General features: G+C 40.2%; 2 protein-coding genes across 3 annotated transcripts; one reads left to right on the forward strand and one right to left on the reverse strand.

Moving 5' to 3' along the window:
* Positions 1 to 3,029: 3,029 nt before the first annotated feature.
* On the forward strand, positions 3,030 to 15,280 carry plp1a (proteolipid protein 1a). 2 transcript variants are annotated; one of them, XM_089020051.1, is made up of 7 exons: positions 3,030 to 3,147; positions 7,358 to 7,544; positions 8,409 to 8,565; positions 8,872 to 9,040; positions 10,327 to 10,400; positions 10,477 to 10,542; positions 14,435 to 15,280. In XM_089020051.1, the coding sequence occupies exons 1-7, from the start codon at positions 3,144 to 3,146 to the stop codon at positions 14,594 to 14,596; spliced, it is 819 nt and encodes a 272-aa protein (XP_088876177.1). In that variant the 5' UTR covers positions 3,030 to 3,143; the 3' UTR covers positions 14,597 to 15,280. The 2 variants fall into 2 exon arrangements, with proteins under 2 accessions (XP_088876177.1, XP_088876169.1); XM_089020043.1 differs by lacking the exon at positions 14,435 to 15,280 and adding an exon at positions 10,926 to 13,944.
* Positions 15,281 to 22,238: 6,958 nt separating this feature from the next.
* Positions 22,239 to 26,876, reverse strand: rab9b (RAB9B, member RAS oncogene family). The gene is made up of 2 exons (XM_089020064.1): positions 26,795 to 26,876; positions 22,239 to 24,352 (listed from the first exon to the last, which is right to left on the reverse strand). Exon 2 carries the CDS (start codon positions 24,321 to 24,323, stop codon positions 23,715 to 23,717), a length of 609 nt encoding a protein of 202 aa, XP_088876190.1. The 5' UTR covers positions 24,324 to 24,352; positions 26,795 to 26,876; the 3' UTR covers positions 22,239 to 23,714.
* Between the last annotated feature and the right edge of the window lie 439 nt (positions 26,877 to 27,315).

The following is a 27,315-nucleotide window of genomic DNA, read 5'->3' on the forward strand; positions in this document are numbered from 1 at the left end:
TCTCATGGGTCACTTCTTCATTTGTGTAGTCTAAATATTCAATCGGCAGGAAGCAAGGTGATATACAAAAAAATAATATTTATTTATCAGGCAGTTAGAGAATGTTCTTGATACGCAGGACACGCAGTATGATATTTTTAGTCAAATGCAAAACACCAATAAAAATGACTTAAAGTGTCTAAAAACTACTTCAAATTGAACCCGGAAGTGGCCAGTTTCATAAGGTCCCGCCCCCTTGTTCGTGGTGTCACGCCAAGACGTCTTGCCTTGCTCGAGAATCAAAACAATAGCTTCAGATTCGGAGAAGATGCTTTCTTGTTACACATCCAGTTATGAATATGATTCAAATAGTTCTGAAGAGGAAAGCATACTTTGCATGTTTGCAATCGATTAAATAATTTGTTTCGTGCCATTGTGAGGCAACATTGGGGGGACATGTATCACCCAAAAAGAGGCAGAAAATGGCGACCGAGCTCCTGTGAGGAATTAATCAGCCCGTTTCCACAGGCTGATAAATTCCTCCCATGGAGCTTAGTCGCCCTCTTCTGGTGGCTTTTTGGTGCAACACGAGGTTTTCAGACCAAACAAGTACAGCAAAATACATTGATGTGATGGAAGGACTGCTACAATGTGTCTTTTTTTTTTCGGTCAGGGGCGTTCCTTCAGTGACGTCACGTACCGACTCGTCACCAACTCAAAAACAAGACTTCCGGAATACTCAACGCGAGTCTTAAAACGTAAAATATAGATATACGCGGTATAATCTTTGTACAATATGCTCAGTAGAAGTCATTTGAAGCGATTTTACAAATTATGGACACAACTTGTCCAGAGGCGTCAGTAGTCCTTTAAGGTTTTAACTGAGCTAAGTACATGTATACTAACTAATATATACAAATAACTAAACTACATATAGATGTACATATCATATATACATATACATATAGATTAACTAACTGATAAGAATAAGTAGAAATGAAATAACATTGGATGTTTTAGGATGTGTATATAACTAGTTCTAACATATATGATATTAAATACATGTGGGAGATAAATTAGCAACACGGTTAGTAAAATACATCTTGCAATTACTGATAAGAGCTAAGATTTTTCTACACCGGATTATGACGTTTAAAAGAGATGCAAAGGATAAATGGATGGGCTGAGATTTAGGAGAGGTTGTGGCAGAGGAAAGCTGCCACCTTGTGGCGGTAATTCAGATCAGGCTCATAATTTTTTTTTTGTGCAAAAGGTTGAGCTAAATGAGAACAGAACACACTATACTCCTCACCATGAGGCTCACCTGGGAGCAATGATTCTGTATGCTGTTCCCAAAATGGACACTCAAGAGAAGCATTTTTTATTAAGAACTTCTGATAGTGGCTAGTGATTCTGCATGTAAAGATGGTTTGACTACATCCCGGTAGATACAGCAATAAAGTATATAAACACTCCCCCCCAACTGTTTTTTATTCAGAGAACTTTTCTGTGGTAATTCAAAGAATGAATTATCTCAAGAGGTATCATGCAGTATGTGCTATGATGTCACAGGATTTGGATTATTTCAAGTGACGCTTTTTTTTTTACTTTGGAAAGCTTTGAAAGAGAAATGTAGACGAAACAGCGAGGGAAAAGAAAGTAAAAGAGAAACACACGCACGCACATCTATCTAGCGAGCTACCTAGCGAATCACAAAACCTTGAATCGTCCCACAATGGGGTATTTTGCAAGCGAGCGAGATACCTAGCTAGCGAGCGAGCTATCTAAATAGCGAGTGAGCTACCACGCTAGTGAGCGAGCTACCTAGCTAGCAAGCGAGCTTCTTAGCTAGCAAGCTACCTAGCTAGTAAGTGAGCTACCGAGTTAGCGAGCTAGCTAGCGAGCAAGCTACCTAGCTAGCTAGTGAGCTAGCAAGCGAGCTACCTAGCAAGCGAGTGATCTACCTAACTAGCAAGCTACCTAGCTCACGAGCAAGCTACTTGGCTAGCAAGCGAGCTAACTAGCTAGCAAGCTACCTAACAAGCTAGCGTCTATCTATTTAGCGAGCTAGCTGTCTATCTATCTAGCTATCTTTTCAAGGCTCACCTCAAAACCCACTTGTTTAAAATTGCTTTCAATGTCTAGTTCTATCTGCTATTTTATTGTGTATCATTTTACTTATGGTTTTATTGTTATGTGCCTTGTTTTATTGTTTTTATTGTAAAGTGTCCTTGGGTGTTTTGAAAGGCGCTTGAAATAAAATGTATTATTATTATTATCTATTTGCTATCTATTAGCTGTCTGACTAGCTATCTATTAGTTATCTATTAGCTAGCTATCAAGTTATTCCCGGTTGAGTCGACGCTGGCGCATGTGCCTGCCACTGCTCACCCACAGAAAAGCTGATCCTGTGATTGTAAAGTGACCTTGAGTTTTGAAAGGCAGTTATAAATGAAATGTATTATCTATCTATCTATCTATCTATCTATCTATCTATCTATCTATCTATCTATCTATCTATCTATCTATCTATCTATCTAAATAACATAAACATTTACAAAATTAATATATTTTGCAACACTGAGAAAAACACAAATTCTCCTCACCTGTGAGGTATTTTTAGAACAGTCCCTAGCTAGACTACTCTACTTGCGGTGCACACGAGCACGCACACGCGCGCTCGCTATATGGAATCACTAAAGTGAGTGAAGTGAATTGCTTCAAATCTAATAGAATTGACTCTTAAAGTTGTTGTTTTTTCAAAATGTGGATAGCCATCCAATTCGGAAATCGGTTTTTAATCCTATTCCACGGTAAAAATATGATTTAATGTGACCCACGCCTTTAAAATAATCATGTTAGATTAAAGTAAACAAAGTTCCCATTTTCGGGGGGTGCAAGTGGAGAAGTTGAACGTGTTTTGCGAAAATAACGCAGTATGTGACCAAATTTGCCTCTTCGTGATTAGACACCCCCCCCCCCCCCCCGGTCCCCTCCGACGACTTTGGAACTCATTGAAAGACGACTTTGTTGCTTTAAAATTGTTGGCTTTGTCCATTGTCGGGGTGAGCTGGATTGAAATCCGATTTGGCGGAGCATGTCATTATTGGAGCAGCTGCCGAGCACGACACAACCTCTCACGTTCTCGACGCATCTGGGCAGACATGGGTGAGATTACTTCGGTCCCACTTTCAAAAAATACTTCTGTGTAATACTTCGTTAGCACTTTAATTTAAAAAAATATATATAACTCGTCTGCGTCCTCGTTGTTCGATTGACGTCACCAATTAATGGCCACATGCTGCCAGTTAATTCTTAAATGGGTTCTCTTCAGGGGACGCATTTTCACATGAATCATTTGTTTAAGTGTCACGATTTTAACCACAATACTCACTTTACAAAGCAACTATTGACGCAATACAGACAGTTAATTTGTGAGATAAAACAAAAGAAAATGTAAAAAAAAGATAAAATGTTTATACTAATTGAATTCATAAATAATGTAAACAGGTTTGTGTTTTATTTACTTCTAATTTACACTTTTGTAACACTCACAATATTTTAACACGCACCACGGAGTCGCGAGTACGAAAATCTTCCGATGTATGAAATTTAACATGTATGATGAATCCAGAAACAGAACCCAACAAATATTTGTGTTTACAAGACTATCTATCTCTATCACTATCGCTGTCTGTCTAGGTATCAAGCTAACTAGCGAGATATCTGTCGAGCTAGCTAGCGAGATGTCGATCGAGCTAGCAAGCAAGATGTCGATTGAGCTAGCAAGCGAGATGTCAATCGAGCTAGCAAGCAAGATGTCGGTCGAGCTAGCAAGCGAGATATCCGTCGAGCTAGCAAGCGAGATATCCGTCTAGCTAGCAAGCGAGATATCTATCGAGCTAGCTAGCGAGATATCCGTCGAGCTAGCTAGCGAGATATCGATCGAGCTAGTTAGCGAGATGTCGGTCGAGCTAGCAAGTGAGATATCTATCGAGCTAGCTAGCGAGATATCCGTTGAGCTAGCTAGCGAGATATCCAGCAAGCTAGCTAGCGAGATATCGATCGAGCTAGTGAGCGAGATGTCGGTCGAGCTAGCTAGCGAGATGTCGGTCGAGCTAGCAAGCGAGATGTCGGTCGAGCTAGCAAGCGAGATATCTATCGAGCTAGCTAGCGAGATATCCGTCGAGCTATCTAGCGAGATATCCGTCAAGCTAGCTAGCGAGATATCGATCGAGCTAGTTAGCGAGATGTCGGTCGAGCTAGCAAGCGAGATATCCGTCGAGCTAGCTAGCGAGATATCGGTCGAGCTAGCTAGCGAGACATCTGTCGTGCTAGCTAGCGAAACATCTGTCTAGCTAGCCAGCGAGACATCGATCAAGCCAGCTAGCGAGAGATTGATCGAGCTAGGTAGCAAGACATCAATCGAGCTAGCTAACGAGATATTGATCGAGCTAGCTAGCAAGATATCGATCGATCGAGCAGGCTAGCAAGCTAGCTGTTTATTAGCTATATATCTATTGATAGGTCTATCTATGGTACTAACTGATCTAGGGAAAAATACATTAGAAAAACATAAAAATGTGTGATAAATCACTTGGGTCTGAGGTGGTATTGTAACCAAACACAAAATCTCAATTGTTGAAGGCCATTTCATGTTAGATTTATTGCACGTGTGTGCGCGTGCGCTCTGTTTTGATGTTCTCACTTGCCTCCCAATAGGTGTTGGGTAAGGGGGACAAGTGAGGTGTTTTTGATCGGAAAAGGTGTGAAATAACTGTGAACACTCTGTCTCTTTCATTGCCTGGCTGTGATTTGCTTTGCAAGTTGTTCAGGCTCTCCACCAATCGCAACCGAGATTGGCTAGTGGCCATGGAATAGAGACATTTAATGGATGGTTGGGTGTGATTTTTTTTTTCTTTTCCTGCTTCTCTGCTGGCCTAATGTATAAAAATGTCATGTGTGAATCTTTCCTATAGGGTGTAATTTACAAAAGTGGGACATTTTTTTGTGGAAGGGTGCATGCACGGACAGTGATGTCCTTGTGTGATGTGCTTTTCATGCTTGGCACCAATGCAATGGTACCAACCACAGTCTGGCATCTTGTGTTCTTACTCGCAAGCGTTTTTAAAGGACAACCGACGTCTGCGGACAAGTTGTGTCCATAATTTGTAAAATGGCTTCAAATGACTTCTACTATTTTTTAATAAGATTCCACCGCATATAGCTATATTTTACGTTTTAAGACTTGCGCTGAAAGTTCAGGAAGTCTTGTTTTTGAGTTGGTGATGAGTCCGTACGTGACGTCACTAAAGGAACGCCCCTAACCGAAAAAAAAGATGCATTGTAGCGGTCCTTCCATCACATCAATGTATTTTGCTGTACTTGTTTGGTCTGGGGACCTCGTGTTGCACCCAAAAGCCGCCAGAATAGGGATTCCAAGCTCCATATAAGGAATTTATCAGCCTGTGGAAACGGAGGTGGCCACAGAAGGTCGCCATTTTGTGCCTCTTTTTCTGTGAGAAATTTCCCCTCAATGTTACCTCAAAATGGCACGGAATAAATTATTTAATCGATTGCAAACATGTATGCTTTCTTCTTCAGAACTATTTGAATCATATTCATAACGGGATGTGTAACAAGAAAGCATATTCTCCGAATCTGAAGCCATTGTTTTGATTCTCCAGCAAGGCAAGACGTCTTGGGGTGACGTCACGAACTGGGGGCGGGACTTTCTGAAAATGCCCAATTCGCAGCTACATTTTTTGCAGATTTTGGACACTTTAAGTCATTTTTATTGGTGTTTTGCATTTGAATAAAAATATCATACCGCGTGTTTTGGGTATTTTAGATGCTATAAAACCTTTTTCTAATGTCACTTAAGAAACAAAAAAGTGATGTCGGTTGTCCTTTAATTGTTGGCTTTTCCATCCTTTTGTGGTCACATGACTGTTCGCCAACATCACACTTTTTCCCTCTGAAGTCAATGAAAATGTGCGTACAAGTCCCAAGTATCGAGGTGCCTGCCTCTGGCCTTTGTTTGTGAGACACTGGCAGTTTTTGTGCCCACGCCGTAGCGTAGGACAAAGACTGTTGTCTTTGCCGTCACAAAAGTGGCATGTCTCTTGGTCAACCTTCCCCTTTTTTTCTCACAGTCACAATGCAACCTCATGAATGGAGTCAGGGTGCCAGCTGGGGTCACATTAAAGGCATGCGCTTGACCACTGACTCCATTCACACAACATATGACAAAGTGATACCTTGGTTGACGAACTTAAATGGTTCCCAGACAGAGTGTGTAAGGCGAAAAGTGTGTATCCCAAAAAATAATTTCCCATAGGAAACCATTACAATGACAATGATCCGTTCCCAGGTCCCCGGAAAACATGATGTTCTACTTTCTAATTTTCTAAACCTTAAAACTACATAAAATAGACCTTATTTTATGTATAATAATTGTGCTATGGTATTATAATTAAAGAAATAAACTGTACTGTATCATTAAGTCGTTTTATTTACCTTTGTGATGGTCATTGATGGCTTGATGGAATGGAGCGGCCGGTTACCTCAGCATTAAACACTTGATGAGGAACGTGACATTCTTCTTTCACCATCTTGAGGAATTATCCCTTGTAGGTGCTTTCTCTGTGATAATTTTATCTAGTTCTTCATCAATTGTGTTCTGTTTAGCTGGGTTGATAGCAGAGGACTATACCGGTGCAAATGGGGCAATCAGGCCAGTCGTTAGTCAGAACAATAGGAACAATCAGTGGAGCTGCAGGGAGTAGTCCTCTGCTCCCCCCAACCTGAGAGCAGGGACCTATCACAGCAGAGTCCGGTAGGGATATATATATACATATATATAGGTCCTAAACTACCAGTAAGACTTTAGTTTGCTGACAAAGTTTCTTGGATAAGAAGCGAAACGTCCGACACCTTCAAAGAAGTACAGATGACAGCTGAAGAAACCTTTTCATCAATACAGATTATAGTAGTCCTCAAATTGTCAGGCACACCTCAACTGGAGAAATGAAGGTGAAAGTGCTTTGGCAAAAAAAAAAAAAAAAGTAGATTGCTGTTGGAAAATGCAGTCACTCTCTTGAGAAACCAAAAGACCAGCGGATGGTTTGCTGATGCACTTTTGTAAATGATATTATATCAATCACTAGCATCGGAATCACATATCAAGACTGAAAGGGTTTCACATTTCCATGCTTTTATCGCGAGGAGACGTGATTATTATAATGGCTGCGTGTTTCCGAATACCCTGAAAAGAACGTCAAACCGCTGCAGCGTGCTGAACTCAAGTTCTGACCGGAAAAAAAAAAAGAGATCAAAACATCCTTCCAACGTGCAACCATTTTGATTTTGCTTGCAGGTTGTTTTGAGTGCTGTATGCGTTGCCTGGGTGGGATACCGTATTGTTCTCTGGTCGCCACGCTGCTCTGCTTCTCTGGCATCGCCCTCTTCTGTGGATGTGGACATCAGGCACTCACAGAGACCGAAAGGATCATCGAGACCTACTTTGCCCGGAACCTGCAGGATTACATTACCCTTGCTTACGTGTGCGTATTATATTTAAGTCATTCACTGCCAGTCGATGTGCAAAAATGTGTCCACTCCAGTGCCAGGGTTTTTGTCATTGTCACTCAAATTCCAGGACCCACAGAACATTGAGTTTTAGGATGACCTAAACATTCAATGCAGAGTAAGAAACCTTCGACTCTCTTCTTTCATCAGAAAAAGAGTTAATTCCTAAATGATATGGGTCTGGAGTTATATGAGCTTGAAATGAGGGCGGTGGTCCACAATACAATGCAATCCATACATATTGATTGCTAACGTGGAAAAAGAGGGAATGCTCCCCCCTTGTGGAAGGGAAAAAATGCCAAATGCCATGGCCAGCGCTAAATTAACTCATTCACTGCCAGACGTGCAAGAAATTTGTACACTCCAGTGCCAGGGTTTTTGTCATAGTCACTCAAATTCCAGGACCCACAGAACATTGAGTTTTAGGATGACCTAAACATTCAATGCAGAGTAAGAAACTTTCGACTCTCTTCTTTCATCAGAAAAAGAGTTAATTCCTAAATGATATGGGTCTAGAGTTATATGAGCTTGAAATGGGGGCAGATGTACAAAATACAATGCAATACATATTGGTTTATATAGTGCTTTAACAACAGCTGAAGCTGGAACAAAGCGCTAACATGGAAAAGGGGGAATACTACCCCCTTGTGGAAAAGAAAAAAACATTGCTGGAGGCCATCGCCAGTGCTTTATCGGCACCCAAGCATGAAAAAAAAAACAAAACCCCAACAAATTCGGGAACGCCGCACCCCGTCATATTTCGAATTGGCGAATAAATTTATGGGATGGCAGTGAATGAGTTAAAAGTCTGCCTCTCTCTCTCTCTCTCTCTGTTTCAGCATTCAGTATTTCCAATACGTCATCTACGCGTTGGCCTCCTTTTTCTTCCTCTACTGCATCATGCTGCTAGCGGAAGGCTTCTACACCACCAGCGTCGCCAACCAAACCTTGGGGGAGTTCCGAAGCACCATGTGCGGCCGCTGCCTCAGTTCCACGGTACGAGTGGGTGGGGGTGGGGGGGGGCAGTGGTTACGAGTAATGGGCATAGGGGGAAGATTGGATGGGGCTTAATACACATCGGTCCCGCTGGCTGCCCAAGCTGAAAATCCAGCGTACTGTTAAAAGCCCATCGGGGAGGGTGCAAAGCATGTGTGATTGATTGTGTCCAAGTAGGGTTAGGGAGGCATAAAGACATAGTCTGCGATAATCGGAGAAATGAATGTGTTTGCCAAATGAGGCGCATCAAAACACACTTGGAAATCGCTCACAGGCAAATGACGTTCATCATACTTTCTCCCGTAGTTTATCGTGATGACTTACGTGCTTTCGTTGCTGTGGCTCTTGGTCTTCGCCTTGTCCACTCTGCCCGTTTACTTCTTCTACAACATGGGGGCCACCTGCCATACTATCGATGTCCTGACCGAGACCCCAGCCAGTATCAACCAACTGTGTGTGGATGCACGGCAATATGGTAACTGAAAAAAAGTTGAATTTAAATCGGGTTTATCGTGTGTATTTGGGGGGTTTTAAAAACATCCCAAAAACAAGCTCAGCTGTGAAAAAAAGCAGTACAGTGATACCTCAGCTTACGAACTTAATTGGTTCCCAGAAAGTGTGTGTAAGGCGAAAAGTTCGTCTGCCAAACATTTATTTCCCATAAGAAACAATTAAAAATGAGAATAATCCGTTTCCAGGTCTCCATAAAACATAATTTTCTACAAAGCCTTAAAATTACACAAAATATACCTTATTTTATGTATAATAAATGTGCCATTGTAATGTAATTGAAGAAATAAACTGTACTGTATAACAGTCGTTTTATTTACCTTTGTGATGGTCGTTGATGTAGTTGCCGCTTAATGACATCCGAGTGAAGTTGCCGTGCTTTCTCAGCGATAATACCCTCACTCACACTGTCCCCTGCAAGCTGCTTTTCGTTAATCAAAATAAACAGAAGTTTTTCAACCTCTTCTATTGTCTGAGACCGTTTCTTAGACAACACAGAAACACCCTTCGTCACACGTAGCAATGGTCGACTTAGCATACTGGTACTGGGGCGCTAAGTCACACAAACGCACACCTCGTTCGTGTTTTTCAATGATCTTCTTCTGCTCGACCGTAATTTTCTTTATTTTCGTTTCCTCTTCAGCTTAACACTAGCCTGTGGTAGGGTCTTTTTCGGTCACAAAAAAAGTAAAAGTACTTCACTTGATAACAAACCACATCTGCACTGAGTGCCTGACTTAAAGTGGGTGTGGAAAACTAGTCTGCTAGCCATTGTGGCGCTCCGTGTGTTTCCTGTTAACTAGTTTGTATGCCAAGATTATATTCTCGCGAATGTAATGTTCGTAAGGCAAAAAGTTCGTAAGCTAAAGCGTTCCTAAGCTGAGGTATCACTGTATTTGGCAATTATGTTTTTGTTTCCTCAAACTCTGTGATTCTGCTTGAGATGGGGAAAAAACTTAGTGGGGGGTCTGCTTTTTTTCCTTTGAAAAGTCACTAAGATAGTGATTTGCTAACTCCCCTCCTGCTGTGTAATGAACAGGAACCCAAAATAGCCGCCTTATTTTATCGCAGTTGCTCAAAACAATGTTTTTTGTTGTTGTATTTATTTATTTGTAGCTGTTAATAAGCATATCTATTGAACCCAGATCTGTGTTGTTTCCGAGTTATTTTATCGCACGCAGTGAGCCTGAAATCATACACCGCGCAGGCGATGAATGCATCCAATTGATTAGAACCACTTGACGTCGACAGGGCTCCTGCCGTGGAACGCCGTACCGGGTAAAGCTTGCGGAATAACTCTATCCACCGTTTGCAAGACCAGAGAGGTAAAGAAAGCCAGTCTCAATATTGCTCTTGAAGCACACGTTCCACACACTCTCATACATATCCTCTCCCTATCAGTACCGAATAACCTACGACCTCTACATCGCCGCCTTTTTCGGCGCCGGCATTACCCTCATGGCTCTGGTGAGTGATTATCCCGTCCATCAGGGTCATTTGCCCCCCCCTCCGTGGCGGTATTTACAGGTCATGTGACTTGCGAGCGGAGGCGACGAGGCATCCCGGGCCCGCATGACTGATGACTTTGAGCACTATCGCTCTCTGTTTCCCCCCCCCCCGTTCTCAGTTGACGCAAACATCATCATAGTGCTGTAATGTCAGCCGCTTTCCCAGTCGGGCAAATGGTGGGCCTATTATGCCCCCGCGCCCCCATTACGTAGCCTATTACACGGGTGGGATCAAATTAATGTCATTAGAAGTTAATCATGTCTTTTGTTTTTTTGTTTTTTTTCCCTCTCTTCTAATGAGCGGACCCTCCTTTCCCTTGTCTGCTGTTCTTTTTCTTCCAGCTGACCTATACTGTGTCAACCACCTATAACTTTGCCGTGCTGCGCAATCTGGGGAGGAAGGGCATAGGTGCACGGTGTTAGGTTCGCCAGCGAGCTTCTCAACACGGGGGAGCTGGAAGAAACCTCGACCGTTTTCCTACTTTTTTTTAATCACTTGTGACTCTGGACACATCTTTCTGGGGTGTTTTTTTTAAGGGAATACACTTTCAAAACCTTTTTTTTTTAACTACAGTGATACCTCGGTTTACGAACCCCTTGGCCTACGAACTTTTCAGTTTACGAATGTTAAATATATGAAAATTTTACCTTGGCAGACAAACTGTTTTTCGGGATACACACGGAGCTGCCACAATGACTGATGTGTTCTCCGAAAAGAAAATGGCAGCCGGTTTGTTTTCGTCCTCTATTCCTCCGTCCCCAGTCGTCGGTTATAGCCATGTGATTGGTCAAGAACGCACAGTGGGGGTGGGGGGGTTACAGACAGAGAGAGAGAGAAGCAATTCTCCAAAAAAGAGAATGGCAGCCGACATTTTTTTTGTCATCTATTCCCCGACCCCAGTCTTCAGTTAAAGCCACATGATTGGTCAAGAACGCAGCAGTGAGGGGAGATGGTTTAAACTGAAAGAGACAGGCAGATGACTGTGAAAAAATGCATAGAAAACTGAAATTCGGACTCGTTTCAACTTTGATAGTTCAAAGGCAGCGTGTAGACTGGAAGGTTAAAATATCCCATCAATCAGGCTCCACAAATAACCCGCACAAGCCATCTGTACACTTGATGCAAATAGCTATCAACACAGCTAAACAGAACACAATTGATGAGGAACTAGATAAAATTATTGCAGAGAAAGTACCTCCAAGGGATCATTCCTCAAGATGGTGAAAGAAGAAGGCTACGTCCACTTCATTTCTGGCCACTTCATTCCATCAAGCCATCGACCATCACAAAGGTAAATAAAACGACTTTATTATACAGTGCAGTTTATTTCTTTAATTATAAATACCATAGCACATGTATTATACATAAAATAAGGTATATGTTGTGTAGTTTTAAGGCTTAGAAAATTAGAAAGTAGAAAATTATGTTGACCCTGGACCCTGGAACAGATTATTCTCATTTTAATGGTTTCCAATGGGATATTAATGTTTGGGATACACACTTTTCGCCTTACACACTCTGTCTGGGAACCAATTACATTCGTAAGACAAGGTATCACTGTATTTTTGACAGGGTGGAATCAACGATGATGTGAAACCGTTGTGAGTAGCAAATTGCCAGGATGTGTGCTGTCATCATGTAAGTCAAAACGTTGGGTCAAAATATATGTCAACTTTTCACCCCATATTGGAGCTAAACTGTGTCGAAAAGTAACATCCCAATATTCTCAAAATGAGCTCAAAAAGAGGTACGGTACTAAATTAACATGAACTCAATAGCCAATTTGCAATTCTAGCAGCCAACAATGAGGATAACGGGTAACCTTGACTACCATTCCTCACATCTGGTTGCCACGGTGGCCGGGCCAACGCTACGTTGCCGTCTCGCAGCCCACCTCCAGACTTTTTCTCACGAGCAACAATAAAGTGGGGTCATTTTGAAAAAGGGGGCCAATGAGAAGTTAGTTTGGAGGTTTGCTATCTCCACTTTGGGTCATGTGTCAAAAGGGGGGTGAAGAGGCCCCGTTTTCTAAAGCGCCATTTGGGGGACAGAAATGGTGACCTCCACCTCCAGTTGAACAATGGAAATGATGGATTGTGACTGAGCGAGCTGAAGCAATTGTCAATAACTTTTTTTTTTTTGTGTGTGTCTTTCTCACACGCAAAATGACATTCTTAAAGGACAACCGACACCATTTTTTGTTTTCTAACTGACATCAGAAAAACGTTTGATAGCATCTAAAATACCCAAAACACCCAGTATGATATTTTTAGTCAAATGCAAAACACCAATAAAAATGAGTTAAAGTGTCCCAAAACTACTTCAAAATGACCGCGGAGATGCCGAGTTTCAGAAGGTCCCGCCCCCTTGTTCGTGACATCACGCCAGGACGTCTTGCCTTGCTCGAGAATCAAAACAATGGCTTCAGATTCGGAGAAGATGCGTTCTTGTTACTCATCCAGTTATGAATATGATTCAAATAGTTCTGAAAGGGAAAGCATAAATGTTTGCAATCGATTAAAGAAGTCCTTCTGTATCATTTTGAGGTGTCTGGACTCCACTAGTATCAAATAGTAGTCTTGGTGCAACACACAACGATTCGCCATTGCGTTATTTATGCGTTTTCCTTCTAATTTCGCCATCAACACGTTGTTTTCAGACCAAACAAAGTACCCAAAATGCATTGTGTGTCGCTTTCTCGGTCACGGGCGTTCCCTCCGTCACTTAGGGCCATCGTCATCAACTCAAAAACAAGACTTCCTGAATATTCAGCATATATTTATTTAAGAATTTTGTTGTAGTTATTGTATAAGACATCATTTAGCTTACTGTGGAAGTATTAACTTTAAAGGACACCCGACGTCTCCGGACAAGTTGTGTCCATGATTTGTAAAATGGCTTCAAATGACTTCTACTCAACGTATTTTACAAAGATTCCACCGCATATAGCTATATTTTACGTTTTAAGACTCGCACTGTATATTCAGGAAGTCTTGTTTTTGAGTTGGTGACGAGTCCGTACGTGACGTCACTGAAGGAACGCCCCTGACCAAAACAAAGACACATTGTAGCAGTCCTTCCACCATGTCAATGTATTTTGCTGTACTTGTTTGGTCTGAAAACCTCGTGTTGCACCAAATAACCGCCAGAAGAGGGCGACCAAGCTCCATGTAAGGAATTTATCAGCCTGTGGAAACGGGCTGATTAATTCGTCACAGGAGCTTGGACGCCATTTTCTGCCTCTTTTTGGGTGATACATTTCCCCCCAATGTTGCCTTAAAATGGCACAGAATACATTCTTTAATCGATTGCGAACATGTATGCTTTCCTCTTCAGAACTATTTGAATCATATTCATAACTGGATGTGGCACAAGAAAGCATATTCTCCGAATCTGAAGCCATTGTTTTGATTCTCAAGCAATGCAAGACGTCTTGGCGTGACGTCACGAACTGGGGGCGGGAATTTCTGAAAATGCCCAATTCGCAGCTTTTTGCACATTTTGGACACTTTAAGTCATTTTTATTGGTGTTTTGCTTTTGAATAAAAACATCATACTGCGCGTTTTGTGTATTTTAGATGCTATAAAACGTTTTTCTGATGTCATTTAGGAAACAAAAGTGATATTGGTTGTCCTTTAAGACGTTTTTTGGGGAAATTAGCATTATAGTTTTATTTTTGAAGAACACTATCTGGTTGCTGGTAGAGAATTTGTCAAATGGCATCTGGCTCTTTGTTTTTTTTTTTGCTGTATTGATAATAAAAAGAAGGAACCCAGTTTTTGACATATTGCGTGTTGCCGATGCAGTGTTTCGTCGGGCGTTTTGTATTCTCTCCTCTTTTGTCCTCAGGTGCACTCTGCTGCGCAGGTGGCCACGAACCAGAAGAACCTGAGGAGTCTGCGGCGGCGTACAGCCCAGAAGGGAGGCTACGACCTATACAGCCAGCTACTGCGGGATCGAGGAGGCACGCTTTGCTCTCCTTACCCTACAAATTTATCTGATCGTTCCTGACATAGTTTTCCATTGTAATTACTGTAAATTTTACCCAAGATTCCCTTCATTATCTTTTGTTTTTGTCGGAATATGGATCTTTATGTTTACATAGCGAGCTCGATGGCCTTGATCGCTTATTGGTATTAGTTTGAAGTGAACAGCTATATGCTAGAATTGATTTAGTGCCACTTTTGTATTGCGTTCCCCAAAAGTGCTCGTATTTGGTTCTTTCATCATATAACCTATGTGTGAAACCCATGTGTGAGTTTTAATGAAGGGGAAAAATAAAACGTGAATTATGCATTGCAAGGATAGTAGAATGGGGACATCTGCTCATTGTATAAAGCAAACAAATTGACTTTCATTGCACTTTGCGACGGTAAAATGATGGTAAACACTTTTTTTTCAATTGACAAATTGCTCAAATCTGATTTTCAGCCTCTCATTGGAAAATAGTCTCCAATTTCTGTTGCAATTTATCTGTCGGATCGAGGTGAAACATTTGACGATGTGCTTTTACTGAGATAAAAATAATTCGGACACATTTTGGCTCAAACAAGTAACTTGTATAGTTTTTAAATCATACCCCCCTATAGGGCCGAAAATGAAACGCCAATTCAATAATTTGTCACCAAAATTATAGAATAATTAATTACACAACAAATATTTTAAAGCTCTTTCTCCACGACTGTCTTGCTTTGCTTGAAAATCTCCAATTGTTTTTTTTTTTTTTAATAATAATACATTTAATTTCAAAGCACCTTTCAAAACTCTCAAGGACATTTTACAATCACTGGATTTTTTTGTGTTTTTTTCCCTCAAATACATCAAGTTTTAATATTATGAAATACATAATATATGAAATACAATGTGTCATTTTTTCCCTGGAACATTACAACTATAAACTACAATGGATGGTAAAATCCATATTGCGCAAACTTATTTCTCAAACTTAATATATCGAGCAAGCTACTGTAGATAGGTAGATAGCTAGAAAGATAGCTATGTAGGTAGCCAGATAGATAGCTACACAGAGAGCTAGACAGACCGATAGCTAGAGAAATAGCAAGACAGATAGCGAGACATCGAGATAGCTAGCTAGATTAGCTATCAAGCTGTTAAGCTAGATAGCTAATAATAATATTATGAATTATTAAGAGTCAAAGTCAATAAAATGTACAATTTTTCCCCTGGAACATCACAACTATAAATTACAATGGATGCTAAAATCCATATTGTGCAAACTTACTGCTCAAACTTAATATATCTAACTCGGTAGATAGTTAGAAAGATAGCTATGTAGGTAGCCAGACAGATAGCTACACAGAGAGCTATGCTAAAGAGATAGCGAGACAGAGCAGATGAGCTATCTACATGGCGAGCTAGATGAGCTATCCGATAGCTAGCTAGAAGATCTGATAGCGAGACAGATAGCTAGCTAGATGAGCTATCTATCTGATAGCGAGCTAGATGAGCTATCTATCTGATGGCGAGCTAGATGAGCTAGCTATCTGATAGCGAGCTAGATGAGCTATCTATCTGATAGCTAGCTAGATGAGCTATCTATCTGATAGCGAGCTAGATGAGCTATCTACCTGATGCATATATATAAACATATACACATATAAATATATATACATTTATATATAGCTAGATATATAGATAGCTAGATGAGCCATCTACCTGATAGCGAGCTAGATGAGCTATCTATCTGATAGCTAGCTAGCTAGATAGCTAGTTAGCTGTTTTATAACAGCATCTAAAATACATTTAGACACAAATCCAATTAACTACGATTTATATATAAGATTTATATATATATTAAAATAGTACTGTCAAGTTAGACTCCGATGAAATATGTCTAATTATTTAGCCAAATGTCAATCACTAAGGTCTTTTTTATAAGAAAGCATCAGAGGCTTATAGTGTATTTTTCTTTCATTTGAGTCATAATGCATCATTCTGACAGTTTCTGGTTGTTTCGGTAGGCGCAAAGCATTCCAGGGAAACCTTCCAATGATGAAGCGCATCGCAAAATGGATGCATGCACCGTCGCGCACCACCAAAAGGACACAAAATAGCCGTGATACATTTGGTTTGTTTTATTTTGCACGCAAGCAAAGATAACCTGTTTTAGCAAATGTAGTGCAAAAGATTGAGCCAGGGCAAGAAACTAGATGGTAAATATTAAAAAAAAAAGTTGGGACATTCCAAATTTCACTTATTTAAACCAAAATCACCAGCTGAGCTGAACAAAATGGACGTTCAATGTCATTTAGGCAATTATGATGAAATATGGATCCTTTGTGCAATTCTTTCAGCCATTAAAGGGGGACAGCTCAAATTAGGTTTTACATTCATGAATATTACAGCAACATGTGGAACACTGACATTGAATTATGATAAGTACAGTAGGTCATGTGATCCGTTTATGAATATGTTTCCTATTACAGTTTTCAGGTAGACATTGTTAGGCTACATCCCTTTTCGCAGGACAAACATTGAACCATTGAAATGACACAGGAAGAAGGGCAAGAGCATTGTGTCAAAGTCAAAAGAGCATTAAAGGACAATCGGCGCCTACGGACAAGTTGTGTCCATAATTTGTAAAATCACTTCGAATGACTTCTACTGAGCGTATTTAACAAAGATTCCACCGCATATAACTATTTTTGACGTTTTAAGACTCGCGCTGAATATTCGGGAAGTCTTGTTTTTAAGTTGGTGAGGATTCCTGACGTGACATCACGTCAGGAACGCCCCTGACCGAGAAAGCGAAACACAATGCATTTTGGGTACTTTGTTTGGTCTCAAAACTTTGTGTTGATCCGTGTCGATGGCGAAATTAGAAGGAAAATAGATCAATAACGCCATGGTGAATCGTTGTGTGTTGCACCAAGACTACTATTTGATACTAGTTGACATAAATTGCCAGCAGACAAATCAGCCCATTTCCAATGGAGCTTGGGCGCCATCTTGTGCATTTTCTGGGACGCTACATTGGACTCCTGACGGCTCGAATTGATACGGAAGGACTTCTTTAATCGATGGCAAACATTTATGCTTTCCTCTTCAGAACTATTTGAATCATATTCATAACTGAATGAGTAACAAGAAAGCATTTTCTCCGAATCTGAAGCCATTGTTTTGATTCTAGAGCAAGGCAAGACGTCCTGGCGTGACGTCACGAACAAGGGGGCGGGACCTTCTGAAACTCGCCATTTCCAGGGTCATTTTGCCATCAACACGGATCAACACGAAGTTTTAAGACCAAACAAAGTACCAAAAATGCATTGTGTGTCGCTTTCTCGGTCAGGGGCGTTCCTTCAGTGACGTCACGTACGGACTCGTCACCAACTCGAAAACAAGACTTCCTGAATATTCAGCGTGAGTCTTAAAACGTAAAATATAGCTATATGCTGTGGCATTTTTGTAAAATACGCTCAGTAGAAGTCATTTTACAAATTATGGACACAACTTGTCCGGAGGTGTCGCTTGTCCTTTAAGAATTGATAAAATAAATTGATAAAACACAGAATAGGTATACTCATTAAACTGTCATACAATTGAGCTTAATAGCATCAAAAAGTTATGAAAAGCCTTCTTGACAATTAAAAAATAAACAAGACAGGAGATAAATCGCCTGCGTTCGGTTTCACGGTGGTTTCAAGCGCCCAAAATCTCTGTCATACTCAGACACACACACACACACACACACACACACACACAAGACCATAAAACATCTTAATATGTTCTTTAAATTATCTTCCTCCGGATTAATGTTACATCTGCGGGGTTAGTGGGTGCATTTTGCCCACTTGCACTCAGCTGAAAATGATATCACAGCTATTTGGGCACTGTGATGTCATTTTCAGGTGACAGCAAGTTGGATAGCCAAGACAAAATGGCTGCCCTTTGAGATGGATAAAAACTGTTTTTTTGTGTTTTTTTTTTTGCTGATGAATTCATATTGAATAATCACAAAATAAAAAAAAGAACTGACTTCCCTTTTAAACAGTGAACTCGACAACGACTTAAACAAAAACAGTGATTTTTTTTTTCTACATGTTAAACCTGGATGCCTAAATTTCAATCGTTTTATTTCGGTTTTAAATCCACTGTGGTGTCTGCTAGCTAAATTTGAAAAAAACGATGATAGTATTTCTGAAATTAATTACACAAACATTCTCTCAAACACATTATTGGTTTCCGACAGAGATTTTAAATAGTTAACACGTGGCAGCATAAAAGAACATGAAAACATGGTAACACCAAAACAATAAATTAAGTTATGTATGGTTAAAATAAATTAAGGAACAATACATATAATTGTTTCATTTGCTTTTTAAATATCCAAATTAACAATACGAAACCGGCAGTTGTGAAAGACAAAAAAATAATAATTAAATAAGTACCAAATGTATATTTTCTCATGTACAATATAGACCAGTGGTTCTTAACTTTGTTTACAAATTAAAGATAAATAATAAAACATTTATTAACTCATTCACTGACAGATGTGCAAAAATGTGTCCAGTTTTAGGACGACATAAATATTCATTGCAGTGTAAGAAACATTACCCTCTTCTTTCATCAGAAAAAAAAAGAGTTAATTCCTAAATTACATGGGTCTTGAGTTATAAGAGTTTGAAATGAAGGTGGATGTCCAAAATACAATGCAATACATACATATTGGTTTATATAGCGCTTTAAAAACAACTGAAGCTGGAACAAAGCGCTAAAATGGAAAAAAATAAAATGCTTGCCCTTTGTGCAAGGGGGAAAAAAACAAAACATTGCCAGAGGTCTGGCCAGCGCTGTATCAGCACCCAAGCATGAAAACCCAAAACCTGAAGAAATTCGGCAATGGCGCTCTACGTCATATTTTCAATTTTCATATAAATTCATAAATGGCAATGAATGAGTTAAACATTAAATAAACGTAAATAAAATTCCAAGACAAACGTATAATTCTTTTTAAGTTATGCACAAAAAAGAACCAGCAAATGATGGCCAAACAGACATGTCATAACAAATTGACAATTTGAGTCCTGTGTGTATTAACCTCGGTCGAACCCCTGAGACAGAATCACTGAACCTCCCTGGGTTGTATCGAACCCAGGTTAAGAACCACTGGTCGAGACACTGAAATGAAATATTTGCACCATTTAGCAAAAACAAAACAAAAATTAAACATTTAACACTATTAATACTTAAAGGACAACCGACGTCTCCGGACAAGTTGTGTCCATAATTTGTTAAATGGCTTCAAATGACTTCTACTGAGCGTATTTTACAAAGATTCCACCGCATATAGCTATATTTTACGTTTTAAGACTCACGTTGAATATTCAGGAAGTCTTGTTTTTGAGTTGGTGACGAGTCCGTATGTGACGTCACTGAAGGAACGCCCCTGACCGAAAAAAAAGACATTGTAGCAGTTCTTCCATCACGTCAATGTATTTTGCTGTACTTGTTTGTTTAGTCTTAAAACCTCGTGTTGCACCAAAAAGCCGCCAGAAAAGGGCGACCAAGCTCCATGGAAGGAATTTATCAGCCTGTGGAAACGGGCTGAATAATTCCCTAGACGGCTGTGTCGCCATTTTCTGCCTCCCTTGGGTGCGACATTTCCCACTCCTGATGCCTCAAAATGACACGGAATAAATTCTTTAATCGATTGCAAACATGTATGCTTTCTTCTTCAGAACTATTTGAATCACATTCATAGCTGGATGTGTAACAAGAATGCATAATCTCCGAATCTGAAGCCATTGTTTTGATTGTCCAGCAATGCAAGACGTCTTGGCGTGACGTGAAGAACTGCGGGCGGGACTTTCTGAAAATGCCCAATTCGCAGCTCATTTTTTTGCTGATTTTGGACACTTGAAGTCATTTTTATTGGTGTTTTGCATTTGAATAAAAATATCATACTGCGTGTTTTGGGTATTTTAGATGCTATAAAACGTTTTTCTGATGTCAGTTAGGAAACAAAAGTGACGTCGGTTGTCCTTTAAAGAGTTCACTTTTTCCTGTACGAATGGAGTTAAGAGGCGGTGTGGTGTGCCTTGCACAAGGCTTTATCTTTGTGCTCACATTCAACTGAGGTCTGCAGGTGTGTCAAACACGATCAGTCAAGCTAAAGATAACCAAGGATTGCTTCAGCAAGCTTGTCGAATAATTAAAAAAAGTAGAATTAAAAGCCTGCTCTGATTAGGAAAATCGTACAGTGCAATAGTCATAACCTCCTCTGCCTGATCTGATATTTCACAGTGTCTGCAAAATAAATAAACCGCGCACACAACAAAATGGAGGGGAGAAATAAACAGCAGGTTGGAAACAGCAGAAAATGACAAACTGGCCCTAAATATAGTACGTAAATCACTGGAAAGGAAAGAACACGTGTCGCTTTGGTTTAGGGGTGATTGTAAAAATGGCTCAAGCTGAAACAAAACTCACAATTCCCCTTTCCCATTGATGACAATATTCGATAATAGAGCAGCGGCGATATACTGCTCGGTATCTTTTCTCTGTTGTTGTTCGGGCCTGGTTAGGTTAAAAAATGCTCTTTAGCTCAACAGTCAAGACTTTTCTTGCTAGCATAGAACACCAGCAACTGAGAAAACATCTGGGCATTTGTTTCTTGAAAGGCCTACATTTATTTCCAACAAAATACAGACGCTCCCCGCCTTACGAACGAGATACATTCAGAGCGGTCGTTCGTAAGGTGAATTTGTTCGTAAGTGCTATAGTTTGTATGAAATGAATGTTTAAGTCAAACGCTGAACGAAGTATAAACCACAGACGCTCTAACAGTCGTATAATAAATTCACACCTACTGTAGTGCGACGACATACATCTTTGGGTCTTCAGGAAGCCATTACAGCATAAAATAACTTTTTGGTACGAATCGTGTACTCCTTCGTGCTCAACGAGGAAGATGAATTTCTTTCCCGCCCACATACTGTCAACAGCGAATCGTAAACGAGTTCCGCGGCTCCACCTCAGCGCGTGAATTTATAAAAGGGATTTCCCTCCCGCCCACATAGTCTACGCAGCCAATCGTAAAGTGAGCTCGGCGGATCAGGGCCTCAAATAGTTGGCAACAATTCAGCATAGCCGGGTGCTGATTGGTCAGCCTTGGTGTCCGTCGAGTTCAGCCTTTGAAACCCCCAATGTGTCAGTGAAGCACAGTACGCAGCTAATTGCTAGCGAGCTCGGCCCGCAACACAAAATCGAACTTACAGCTTCAGTGTCCTAACATTTTTCGATATAAAGTACCCGCAACAAAATGTTCATATGTACCGTTTTGTCATAACTCGAAAGTTCGTAAACTGGGGAGCGTCTGAACCGTTTGGTACCTTTTTTTGCAATGTTGTTCGTGCCAGCTTCGGTTCACAAATGCTCTTTAGCTGACTTATCTTGCTAGCATAGAACACCAGCAACGGAGAGAAAAAAATCTGTGTATTTGTTTACCAAAAGGCCTGAATTTATTTCTAACAAAATGCAGTATAATGGAACCTCTATATACTGGCATTTTATTTCATTTAGAGATTTTTTTTTCTGGAAAAAATGTTGACATAGAAGCAAATTTCCTGACATTTCAACGGTGGCATTGGTTCATTTTGTGCATTCACTTTCACTGGTTGCAGTTAGATAGTTGCATACTAGCAGACTGGAAATGTCCAGTTTGTTTTACCTTCACCACAAAATGATGAGCCTTTGTGAATGGCAGTGAATGAGTTAAAAATTATTGAAGATTTAAGAAAAAGACACGCTCTGTGATTGGTATTAGGTGAAATTTATCGCTAAATTTCCTGTTTTTTTTTTTGTCTTATCTTTCAGCTTTGCCCTTCAGGGGTCGCCACAGCGAATCAGTGTCCTCCATCTTCAGAAGTTTGATTCACAGGTTTGTTTTGGCCAAGCTTTTACGTTGAATGCATGTCAATAATATGCTTCCGTACTTCTTTGTATACTTGTATGTTGGGAATGTTTAAAATGTCACTTACAACTTGACCTGAAATTGGAATTCAACTAGCATCACAAAATGGCTAGCGTTTGACTTTGGAGGTTCCACTGTACTGTAACTAGTTTGTAAGTATCCGAGACGCAAAATTGGGTATGAGGTTAAGTGTACAAACATGACTGGAAGCAAGACAGCACAGGATGAGCATCTCAGCGTGCGTGTACCTTGGCTTGGGGCGTCTGTCCCCTTGACACTGCTTTCCTCAGATTACATTTTATCAGCAACAATAATAAAAAAAAAACACAGCCTCCTCCTCCGTATCTTATCAAAAGAATCTTCGAGTCCGGTGACTGCCCTACGTGAAGCGTAAACAACAACTACAGTGATACCTCAGCTTATGAACTTAATTGGTTCCCAGAAAGTGTGTCCAAGGCGAAAAGTTCGTCTTCCAAACATTCATTTCCCATAAGAAACCATTAAAATGAGAATGATCCGTTTCCAGGGCCCCATAAAACATAATTTTCTACAAAGTAATCCTTAAAAATACACAAAATATACCTTATTTTATGTATAATAAATGTGATATTGTATTGTAATGAAAGAAATAAACTGTACTGTAGCATAAAGTCGTTTTATTTACCTTTGTGATGGTCGTTAATGTAGTTGCCTCTTGATGATATCCGAGTGAAGTTGCCGTGCTTTCTCGGCGATAATACCCCACTCACACTGTCCGCTGCTAGCTGCTTTTCGTTATCCAAATCAATAGAAGATTTTCAACCTCTTCTATTGCCTGAGACTGTTGCTTAGACAACACCGAAACACCCTTAGCCACACGTAGCAATGGTCGACACAATGCACACCTCGTTCGTGTTTGTTGATTATCTCCTTCTTCTGCTCGACCGTAATTTTCTTTTGTGTCCTCTTCGGTTTAACACTAGTCTGTGGTGGGGTCTTTTTCGGTGCCATAATAGCAAAAGTACTACACTCGATAACAAACCATGTCCGCACTCAAAGAAAGGGGGTGATGAAAACTAGTCCGCCAGCCACCGTGGTGCCGTGTGGTTTGGTTTGTCCGCCGAAAACTAGTTTTTCAGCCAAGACTATATGCACGTTTGTGAGGCGAAAAGTTCGTAAACTGAGGTATCACTTTAAGTAGCTTTCAAACCTGACCCGTCAGCAGCAGGACCAACGTGAGATTTTACGGTTACCATGGAGATCGATGGTCCCGCTCAGTACAGAGTGGTCGATATGATCCTCGGCGGCCAGAACCTCCCTGACGGCGGCTTCGAACGCGGCCGTGACGTTGGTGTCGTCCTTCGCGCTGGTTTCAAAATAAGGGGAGCAGCCGCTCTCCTCGCACCATGCCCGGGCTTCGTCCTGCCCGACTTCCCTTTCGTCCATGTCCACCTTGTTGCCCAGCACCACGAAAGGAAAGCGTTCGGTATCTTTCACATCCGAGTAATACATAAACTCCTTCTTCCATCCGCCGAGGTTCTGGAAGCTCTGCAGGTCGTCCACGGCGAAGGTAAGCAAACAGCAGTCGGCTCCGCGGTAGAAAGGGGTGCGCAAGGACTTGAAGCGCTCCTGGCCGGCCGTGTCCCAAATTTGAAGGGTGACCAGGCGTCCGTCCACTTCTAGGTCCCTGTTGAGGAACTCGACGCCGATGGTGTGGAACGACTGCGAGTCGAAGCGGTCGGTGACGTAGCGGTTCATCAAGGAGGACTTTCCAACTCCTCCGTCGCCGAGCAGGATGACCTTCAACAGGAGACTTTTCCCGCTCATCGTGGGACACGAGAAGGGCTCAATTCATCCTTAAAAGAAATCATTTATAATAATAATAATAATAATAATAATAATAATAATACATTTCATTTATAAGCGGCTTTCAAAACTATCAAGGACACTTTACAATCACAGGATATTTTTTCTGCGGGTGAGCAGCGGCAGCCACACGCGCCAGCGTTCACTCAACCAGGAAGTAACTTCAATAGATAGAAAGCTAGCATGCTAGCTAGCCAATCATAGCCGACATATACCTAGCTAGATAGCCATCAAGCTAAATAACCAGTCAGCTAGATAGTGGATAGCTAGATAGATAGCCAATAGACAGCAAACAGCTGGAAAATGATAATAAAAATAATACATTTCAATTATAAGTGCCTTTCAAAACTCTCAAGGTCAGCTTACAATCCCAGGATAAGTTTTTTCTGCGGGTGAGCAGCGGCAGCCACACGCGCCAGCGTTCACTCAACCCGGAAATAACTTTAATAGATAGAAAGCTAGCTAGCTAGCTCGCCAATCGACAGTCAACAGATACCTAGCTAGATAGCCATCAAGCTAGATAACCAGCCAGCTAGATAGCAAACAGCTGACAAATGACAATAATAATAATAATAATAATAATAATGCATTTCATTTATAAGTGCCTTTCAAAACTCTCAAGGTTGCCTTGCAGTCACAGGATAAGTTTTTCTGCGGGAGAGCAGCGGCAGCCACACGCGCCAGCGAAGTAACTTAAATAGATAGAAAGCTAGCATGCTAGCTAGCCAATCATAGCCAACATATACCTAGCTAGATAGCCATCAAGCTAGATAACCAGTCAGGTAGATAGTGGATAGCTAGCTAGATAGCCAATACAATCAGTTGGCAAATGATAATAGCTGGCAAATGATAATAATAATCATACATTTCATTTATAAGTGAATTATAAAAAAACATTAAAAATATGACAGCCGATTAATTGAGCAAATAATGTGAGAAAATTCTGTTTTTTTGTGCTTACAGCTATCACGGATAGATGTATGAATTACAGGAAGAACGTTTGACTGTTTTGCAATAGTTTGTCCTTTGATCTTTAACTTTACAACAGAGAGAAAGGTCGGGAAAAAATGCCTTTTTTTGCTGCTCTGAATTAGTAATCAACTTATGCGTAAGAAATAAAATACGTATTTTAAAATATCCTGATTTTACATACCGGTCATCCTGCGAGACACTGTGACCTTACTAGTGGCTCAATTTTTCCTCAAATTTTCCTTAATAAAGACATATGCGTGTGTAACATTTCATTGCACAATTTATTAACAAAATTTCACATATAAACATTCAAGTCCCATCTCAAAACCCACCTATTTAAAATTGCATTTTCTGTGTAGCTCTCTCTTGTTTCTATTTATAATTGTATTTTATTTATTGTATTCTATTTGTAATTGTATTTTATTTATTATAGTAACTATGCTTGTCTGTGACTGTAAAGTGTCCTTGAGAGCTTTGAAGCGTGCTTAAAATGTAATGTATTATTATTATTATTATTATTATTATTAGTAGTAGTAGTAGTAGTAGTAGTAGTAGTAGTAGTACTTTTAACAAGTTACAACATATTTCTAGGAATAATCAAGTATGTTCTTTCTTGTAGAGCATTGTGGCTTTTTTTTTTTTTTTCTGTGTTTGAACACAGCAAAAAAAAAAAACAAATTGAATTTGTGTTCTTACGATGTATAATGTTTAAAAAACACGAATTATATTACGGCGAAAAAACGGTAAAATGTTTAATTTAACTGATTTCAAAATAAAATTCAATTGACCGGAACTCGTCTTCTCGGCAATGTTTCCTCTCGAGACTTTTCGCACTGACTTGTTTTCTCGGTAGTCGACTTCGCTTTTTTTACGAATAGCGACATTTGTTATAATTAGCATTACTGCTCATATTTAATGACGAAAACGGAATTGAAAACATCTCAAAGTTATATTGAACAATTTTTGCGTTTCTCGTACAAACTTTCTTGTCTGCCGTACACATCTAAAAATGTGCAAAAATCGTACAGAATACGGCCGGTTGACAGGTATATAAATCATTTATAACAATTCGTGACTAAACGCCAAAATATAAACTCTTAAAACCACCACTGCTCATGCGCAGACATTTACCAGCTTGTCAAATAAACCTTATTGCTAATAGCTACTAAAATGAAGTGCTTTTATAACCGCACGAAACAATCGGGACGGTCTCCTGAATATCAAACGTACTGTAAATTTACACAATAAATCGAAGTAGACGTTTCAGGAAAGCTCTTTACCAACTCAGTTCGCAAGATACAGTAGCCGGTTTGTTGACAATGTACCTTATCATGCTAGCTATTAGCATCGTAGCATTGAAGACGTCAAAGTTTGAAAATCATTAAAAAAGCTACAGAAGTACATGTTTAGGTCGCACAGTTCTATATATTCATGTAAACGTATTTAATGCAGGTACTTACCCCGTCCTTGATATTTAATATTTTACTGTTGCCCCAGTCCGAAACATCGGGCTGAGATTGACTGTAGTATAGTGATGTGTCGTTCGCGAACGAGCCGGTTCTTAGAGCTAGATCCCTGAAGTGAACGAAGAGACTCGGTTCCTAACAAGGAGCCGGAAATGGGAGACGACTTTCCCCCTGATTTTCAGCCATTTTCAATTGTACATGACAAAGGATTCATAAAACATACCCATTCTCTTAACCCAATCCATGCAATTCCAAGCAGGAAACATCCCCATTGTTGGGGATTAAAGGCTTCTGTTTCTGATTCTGAAAAAAAACTTTCTCAATGAATCATACCACAATCATATATGGAAAAGAACGTGCTGGAATCCAAGAACGGGTCAAAAAGTAACCACAGGGAAAGTGAAAGATTGTGGATCCTTTCTGTGCACATGTAAATAAAGGCATATAAATAAAAAGATTTGATATAGTGTATTTTTTTCCACAAGTAATTCGTTTTTCACATAATTGTACGTGAT

Source organism: Hippocampus bargibanti, linkage group LG02 (genome assembly GCF_051943395.1).
Source record: "Hippocampus bargibanti isolate YZ-2025 linkage group LG02, ASM5194339v1, whole genome shotgun sequence".
Taxonomy (NCBI): Eukaryota; Metazoa; Chordata; class Actinopteri; order Syngnathiformes; family Syngnathidae; genus Hippocampus; species Hippocampus bargibanti.